The sequence below is a fragment of the Schistocerca serialis genome, chromosome 4 (assembly GCF_023864345.2).
Source record: "Schistocerca serialis cubense isolate TAMUIC-IGC-003099 chromosome 4, iqSchSeri2.2, whole genome shotgun sequence".
NCBI lineage: Eukaryota > Metazoa > Arthropoda > Insecta > Orthoptera > Acrididae > Schistocerca > Schistocerca serialis.
The window spans coordinates 702,187,473-702,196,091 of NC_064641.1; the positions used below are offsets into that span (position 1 = coordinate 702,187,473).

Below are 8,619 nucleotides of genomic sequence, written 5' to 3' on the forward strand. Positions count from 1 at the left end.
CACACTGTATGCAACTGAACACTCACTGGCCATTGGTAAGGGCATTACATCAGATGCACAGAACCAGAATAAACTGGTCCTCCTTTGAAACTTCCTGCCAGACTAAAACTGTGTGCCAGACCGAGACTTGAACTCAGGACTTTGCCTTTCACAGGCAAGTGCTCTCCCATCTGAGCTACCCAAGCACGACACCTTGCAGAACTAGCACTTCTGGAGGACAGGATATGATGGAGACATGGCTTAGCCATACCCTGAGGAATGTTTGCAAAATGAAATATTCACTCTGCAATGGAGTGTGTACTGATATCAAACTTCCTAGCAGAGTAAAACTGTGTGCCGGACAGAGACTCGAACTCAAGACCTTTGCCTTTCTGCTAGGTTTGCAAGAGAGATTCTGTGAAATTTGGAAGGTAGGAGACGAGATACTGGCAGAATGAAAGCTGTGAGGACGGGTCATGAGTCATGCTTGGGTATCTCAGATGGTAGGGCACTTGCCTGCAAAAGGCAAAGGTCCCGAGTTCGAGTCTCGGTCTGGCACACAGTTTTAATCTGCCAGGAAGTTTCATATCAGCGCACACACTGCTGCACAGTGAAATTTTCATTCTAGTCTTCCTTTGATTGTGGATCCTTGTATAACAACATTAAGGGAGACAGTTTTAGACAAACTGAATCTAACTACCCTAAGTATACAACACGCAGAGAAACTAAGGTGGAGAGACATGCCTAAATAGATCAGTCAGAAATAACATTGTGCAGAAAAGCCCAGCTGAAAAGTCTGTGAGAAGGAATTACACAAAGGGGCTCTCTGAAGTAATTAAACTGGCATTCACACTTGGTGGCTTGAGGATATATCATAAACCATCAACATGTATTTCAACAAGAAGTTCTTCATCCACCTTTTATACTTTTCTCAAATCTACTACATTAACGTAGATCCCCTCTCTGCTCCATTAATAGTCTCTAGCCAACAGAATCTTCCATTGCTAACTTTCTCGTTCCTTTCCATGCCAAAGAAAATATTTTTATCATATTTTCACAGTTAGTAAGAAAGAACTGTGATATACAGCAACACAAGTTACTGAAGACGATAATACAAGGGTATAAAATACTCTGGTAAACGTGTGCTTATAAAACAGCAAAATGCAGCTCCAATTGGGGCTGAGGAAAATGTTCATGCATTTGTTTCACATGCTGTAACCACCAGTGTTTGGAAAAATTTAAGTATCGTTAATACATGTAATTAGTGTTAAGTCTTTGGAAGACTGAACCCTTTTGTTTTTACTCTTTGGAAAATTTTTGTTTACCCCTTAGGGGGTATTTGATCCCAGGTTAGTAACTATTGCTCTAGGCTGTAATATCACTGCTGGGTACAATTTATAAGGTGTACAGAATTTACAGGGTAACTATTATTGAATCATATGAAAGAAAACGTAAATTAGTTACTAACTACAGCATGCACACACTTCATTCAACATGTCAATGTCACTACAGGTATTCAGATTTAGGTTATGACATGTTTGATATGCCTGCCATAATTGGCGATGATGTGGTGCAGACAAATAGTGAAATTCTGCATGACCCACTGAAGAGTTGGAACATTGATGCTGTCAATGACCTTCTGAATGGTTGTTTCGAGCTCAGCAATGGGTTTGGGGTTATTGCTGTACACCTTCCCCACAAAAAGGAGCCACATGTGTTCATTCTGGAGAGTACAGCAGGCAAACAAGGCCCTTGCCAGTGACCTCTGGGTATCCTAGAGACAGAATGCCATTCCCAAAGTGCTCCTCCAGGACAAAAACACTCTCCTGCTTTGATGGAGTCAAGCCCAATCTTGCATGAACCACATCTTGTCACTTTGGATAATGGGGATGAAATAATCCAACAAAACTTTCACGTACTATTCGGTAGTCACCGTGCCATCAAGGAATATTGCACCGATTATTCCATGACAGGAAATCACACACCACACAGCCATGTGTTGAGGGTGAAGAGCCTTCTTGATCATGAGATGCGGATTCTCAGTCCTCCAATTTTTTATTATTGACGAACTCATCCGAATGAAAATGGGCTTCATTGCTAACCGAACCATACATGCACGTACTAATTCCCATCATGCTCCATGGCCAACCGTGCAGTTTGAACATCCTAACGCAAACCACCCATAAGTTATGATTTTATTTCATGTACTTCAATAAGTGTCACCCTGTAGATAATTGAAAGCGATATGTCTCATTAGTATTCACCTGTACCAAAGAGAACTTAAGGCTAATGGATTACAACACGAACTACATGAACTGGAGAGGGAAAAAAATTATGCTGAATTTTATATAAAACTTTACATATACTAGGGTACTTATCAAAGCTGGCAACAGCTACTGTTGGGTACCAAAGGAGAAGTAGTAGAGGATGTTGTCAGAGATAACTGAAGGAAGCACAAAGACAAAACACCTCTCGGATGTAACACTATCTGAGAAGCCACACGAAAAATGTAAGTGGAAGAAAATGCATTTTTCATTGTTTCCTCACATTCTCTACCATGTATTTTGATTTTATGTGACTTCTCCAAGTTATGTTTTCAGTTTTCCTATATTTATTTTAACTTCTACCAAAAGCTTGAGTTTCAACTACATGTAGTAGTTGTTTCTTCTTTAACATCATTTAGTTTCTGAAGCTCACAAGTATGTATGTGTTAAACAATATATAGTGAAAAAAAACACAGCTTAAAGGCAATAGCCATTGGAAAATAATTCCTAAAAATGAAATTGTCTGACGATCTAATATGAAACATAACTGTGTACATGAGAGTGACTGACAACTCACCAAACAGGAGTGCTGACCATCAACACAGCAGCATTGGCCATAGAGAAGATTTTCACTCCTTTCATAAATAAGATATTATCACCTTCAAACAGCAGTGCAACCTTCTGTAAGCTTCACAATGACTCACAGCTGAAAAGCGCACTGTCTGTAAATCAGAGGCACCAGACACTCCCAAATTCACAAAACAGACATTCAGAAGTTTTGTGGAAATCTTAAAGATTTCCATACATTAACAGGTCTTAAATTCTGGAACTGTAATTAAAGTAAACAATGCAACTGATTACCTGCCCGTGATTTCTTAGGTATGACATGAGTCATTGCACAGTTAGGAAAAACTGAGATGGGGTAGGGTACGGAGCCAAAAATGACAAGTCGCTCATGTGGAAAAATATCCTTCAACTGTCTCTGCTTACCTAGTCATTGTTATAACAACCAAATAGGCTACTGAATATACAAATAATGAGGGCGTAGGTTGGTTCCTACTCCAGACCAGATGATTTTCACAGTTCTACTTAGGTAGCAGTATCACACAAGTATTTAAATCACCGTTGTTTTGTGATCAAATAAGCTTTGTATATGTGCAAACTATGGCATGTTCACACTTACTGATTTGAGAAATTCACTGACCCAGAAACTCAATTTTTCTCACTTTAAACAAAACAAATATGATGATCCTCAAGATACAAACAATCTTGTACGATTAAAATACCTGGAACAACAATGCATTCATTTCACTTGATTATTAGCTGAAAGAAAACTATAGCTGCAATGTATAAAAAGGTATCTACAAAATATGCCAAAACAAAGTCAAACCAAACACCTAGTGTATGAAATAGGAACATTTTAATATTTTTCACCTAAATGAATATTCTGTAACAAAAGTTACTTAATAAAAACAGACCATAAATAATTGATAATACTGCACAGAATTTTGACAATAAATATTTGTTAAAACAGAGTCTGACATTTTAACAGTAAAGTCTAAATGTCTTCATTCCACTTCAAAACATATCTCCCAGAACATTCTTCATGCTGGGAAAGTACAGGACAGGAATATTTTCTGTTACTGAGACTTACTTAGAACCACAAAATGTAATTTGGTACATTTTCTGGAAGGAAGTACTAACTGTACAAAACACATTCAACAAAATAACAGCAAAGGCAGAAAACAGTGAAATCACTTTTCATTAAGGAACTATATGACAATATCTACAAGCTGAAATATGGTTCACATTTCCAAAAATACACTTCACATTTGTGAAAATGTGTTGCACACATTATAAGGCACTTAATGAAACACTGTTCAAATACATTTATCAGTTTTTAAGACTAATTTTGATTAGACTTCACTACAACTTCTTTCAAACTTCCTGAAAGTACCTGACTTCTGGTTTTAGGAGTTCCCAGGGTAGTTGAACCATCTTTAGCTATAAAAAGTTGCAACCCCAAATTTTCATCATTTTCATTTGGCTGATCATGTATGGTTGACCTAATAAGTTCATCAATCAAACTATCAGCATCAATTCCACTACCTGAATTACTGTCACGAATAATTCCATGCTCCGCCTTCTTCCGCCTATCTAAAGATGATGTCTCGTCAAGTCCTGAAGTTTCATTGAAACAAAAACCAGTGCTGGAATTTCTTGCATGTCTATATATCTTGGGGCTGCTGTGCCATCGATGATGGCTGTAGCCATTGACAGTATGCAAGTTAGTATTATTGTTCACACTGCTTGATGTTGGACCACTTTCAAGACGAGCTGTAGAGTATTCACCATTTTCAGTGCTCGATACAATCTCTATCTGCCTGTCTCCTTCTTTAACTACAGGCTCAACATTTGGAGCAATTTCACATGAAGTTAATCCCAGTCTTTTTCTGGATAAGCTGCCACTAGCTGGTGTTACACCTGTTACTGACTTAGCTGTGGGGCCACTTGAAAGAGTAGCTCCTCTTTCACAGCTGTCAGCTTCATTGTTGTCTTGTTTTGTAACAGGACTGGGTTTTGCTGATGCAGATGGTACCTTGAACAGAATATCACCTGAAAGCAAATTCATTTTTATGGTAACACCAAGCACTGAATTATCTTGTCTCTGGTGTGTACCATATCCTTCCAGTAGATACCGCCTTGCAATTTCACCACAGCCTGCAAATTCTGCAAGATTTACATTACAAAAACCAAGCTTTTGAAATGAGCGACCACCTTTCACTTCTCTGCGAACAGATATTCGAAGGATACACGGGTTAAGTACGCCAGTAGACGCGTTAGCTGTCATTTTACAGTCAAACTGAAATTTTGCAGCCCACTGCACAGTATGTTCGCGTACTTCCTCCCTGCTAGAAGTTTCGGTGAAGCCTCCCCCATTTAGTAGTCTCACTTTAGCAAACAGTACTGCGTTGATGAAAGGTACCGCAGTCAGTTCTTCTACACAGATTTCTACCTGAAACTTGTAATATTTTTTCCTTTGCAGCATAAATGCCATTTCATTGATGTCACCTGGAGTACTATCAGTGCACTGTGATCAGTCAAACTCGAAAAACAGTGGACAACAGCGTACAAACACACACGTAATACGACGTAACAGGTATAAGAAGCTAACAAAACCGATGACAGGAAACTCCAAACAGCTGATCATATACCTCAAATAACGCAATGACACACGACTAACACATCCGACAGCAGCTCCGCAGAGACTGCCGATCACGCGTATCACGCTTAACGTAATAATTAACACCTTGGCAGCGACGTCACTCAATCTCGAGCTAGGTACACACCAGTTTTAACACATTTTATCAGAGGCGCTTCTGTAACTGGTGTTTGACATACACCTGTGGCTTCGTAACTTTTTTATGTCTGAGATAACTTCCATTTTAAAGGCCGAAGATATCCTCACTGCAGGTACACGTCACAGAATGTGCTAATTTACGTGAAACACAAAATGTGTATTCAAGAGAATGTATTGTATGTCAATTATTGAATGAAATGCTGCACACTAAATTACGAAGTCTCTAATTTTATGAGACATACATTTTTATCTGCGGCCAAAGATACAACTGTTTACAAAAGGTCTCGAGGAGTTTGCTTGCAACTGCAACAATACTTGACAAAAATGCGAAGTACAATGAAAATGTTTATACTTAATATTTTTGCATTCTCTCAGAAGGAGACGTCAGCAACGGCGGCTGGTTTGCGAACAAGTTCATTAAACCGACAGTTCTGTTGCCCCATGTCAAATAACTTGTGCTCCTTCCACACACACACACATACAACATAATCAGGTTACAGATTGTATTAAGCCGCTGAAGCTTGTAGTTCCACCACAAAAAAGAAGGATTCTCAAAATCTCGTACGCAACGGAAAACATCCGTGCAGATTTTTCGTTATCGTAACAATTGCTGTTCCAATTGTCGGGTAGCATATTCTAAAATTACGTGAGATAAATACCACATGTCGCAGAGTCCAACAATAAGGCGCACACGGTTTGATTATAAGGTTATATAACACAGCGTCATGATTCAATAAAGGGACTTGCTCGCTTAACACTTGGCGCATCCATTCCATCATGCCTGTAACCTAGCATAAATATCCATTTGCGAAGTTAATATTTATTTATTAATCCATGAAATCAAGCGTCATTTACATTACGGTAGTCAACTTGAGAGTTGTTATAGTGGGCGCTAATGACCTCAGTAGTTGAGCGCCCTTAAACCCCACCAAAAAAAAAAAAAAAAAAAAAAAAAATTGTTATTATTTAACCACCTTCACGATCGTGGTTAATAGTTGTGGACAAAATTAATGTTACAAGTGACATAAGTTAGCTTCCATAAATTCATCAAAAGAATAAAAACAGCACTGCACCATTACACCTGTAACATTCTTTCTGAGTTTTTATTATGTTTGACTTAGCAAGGTAATTAGTTATCGAGTATGCTGCATATGTGCCTCATACTGTCACGGTGTTTACTCAGTCTCATATTTGACAGATGAGTGCTTCAATCACCATTGGTGTTTGGTTTAAAGAGATGGAGAATCTTATTTATAAATAAGAATAAATTTGTAGGTGCACGCGGTGGTACATGAATCATGGTCTTGACAATTTGTTTTTGCATGACAAAATTTGCTTGTGTATTGGTCCCCAGAAAAGTATGCCATATGAGATGACTGAGTAAACTAGTGCAAAGTACATACTTTTAATGATAGTCAAGTCACACCTTTGACTGAGAACTCTACAGACACAGCAGAGGCCATTGAGTTTACACAGTAGTTTACCTCTAAGGTTATTCCACTGTAGTGTGTAGGCTATCCAGAGCCCCAGGAATTTAGTCTCATTGACCTGTTCAATAACTTCCTTGTCAATGACTAACAATTTACTCAATATCAAGGATAAATTTCTGTGAAATCCAACTGCTCAATGTGGAGGAGATGAGCCTCCCACTGGAACACAGATACAATCCCATTATCAAGAAGTGATACCTCTCTACAATACCATAAAGTAAAGTGTAGACTGTCACCAGTGTGACATGATTCACAGGTGTTCATTGCCAGATGACAGTGTAGCACTGTCATCCAGACACTAATACAGTATAATGCAGTATTTTAATACCAAGCTGTCGCTGTTTCTTCTTCATTAATGAAGGCATATGCCGTACCAATTCAATAATGGTTCATGTAGAGGATACTTTGCTAGAAAGTTACGAGTTTTAAGCTAGTTTCTTGGCAGGCAGCAAGAGATATATAAATTTGCTAATTGTATTCATCATAAATAATCCAACACAATTTGAGAATAGTTACATTGACAGAAACAAAACAAGAAGAAAAAAATGACCTTTCTTACTGAAGCTTTCAGCAGACCAGAAAGATATCCAATATGCAGCTACAAAATCTTTAATTATTTACCAAACAATATAACAAATTTAATTTCATCTTGTTTGTTCTGGACAGCTTCTATCTTACAAACAATTTGTTTTTATAAAAGCAGTCTTTCATTAAAACCATTGGTGTTGGATCCACTAGTACACTCAAGCCTGTAAATATCTTGTAAACCGATTGATTCCATACAATTTCAGTAGAAAGTTGAATAAATGATCTATGAAACATGGCACTGACTAACCCACACCTGCCTCCTCAGAATTTCACCCCCGTGGTGAAATCCACCCAGAATGCATATTGGGGAGACCACACAAGTATCTGTCATACAAATCATTCTTGAATAGGCCTTCTGCTCTCCTTTGTAGAATACATGCTGTATAATGTGGCCTTGGCTAATACAATTGGTGATACTAGGCCCATATAAGACAGGTATATTCTTGGAAAAGGCTGAAACAGGTATCATCTGAAGAAATGAAAAATCGAGGATGCAGGTATCCTGATACCTATTCATTCAGAAATCACTGGCAGGACTGAATTCACACATGTTGGTCTGGAAAGCTGTAATTTAAGCACCGTATAAAATTTGTAAAGATAAAGATCCACATGCTCTATAATAATATTCTGACACAACAATCATCTAAGTTCCATTTCCACAGCTAACTGGCACTGCGATTCTTTTTTTTTTTTTTTAAAAAAAAAAAAAGAAGCTGTCTTCACTTTAGAAATGTTTCCTGGTGTTTGGACTTACTTTGGATAATTTTATAGTGATCTCTTTGCTGCTTATGTTGTGTTGTCATGAATGCCAACAACACTGTGTGGACTACTTTTGTTTTGGTTATGCACAACACAAAAGCAGCATCTTCTTACTAGTTATGAATACAAACAACTGCTCCAGAACACAAATTTAAAACATGCACAAATTTCCAGGTTT

The 8,619-nt window shown here is 38.0% G+C and overlaps 1 protein-coding gene across 1 annotated transcript; it reads right to left on the bottom strand.

Annotated features, from left to right (window-relative positions):
- Positions 1 to 3,682: 3,682 nt before the first annotated feature.
- LOC126474298 (protein FAM102A-like) lies at positions 3,683 to 6,031 on the bottom strand. Its single transcript, XM_050101763.1, has one exon. The coding sequence runs from the start codon at positions 5,299 to 5,301 to the stop codon at positions 4,150 to 4,152; it is 1,152 nt and encodes a 383-aa protein (XP_049957720.1). The 5' UTR covers positions 5,302 to 6,031; the 3' UTR covers positions 3,683 to 4,149.
- Positions 6,032 to 8,619: the final 2,588 nt, after the last annotated feature.

Coding starts and splice junctions, on each gene's coding strand:
- LOC126474298 (XM_050101763.1), bottom strand. CDS start 5,301: ATGGCATTTATGCTGCAAAGGAAAAAATATTACAAGTTTCAGGTAGAA.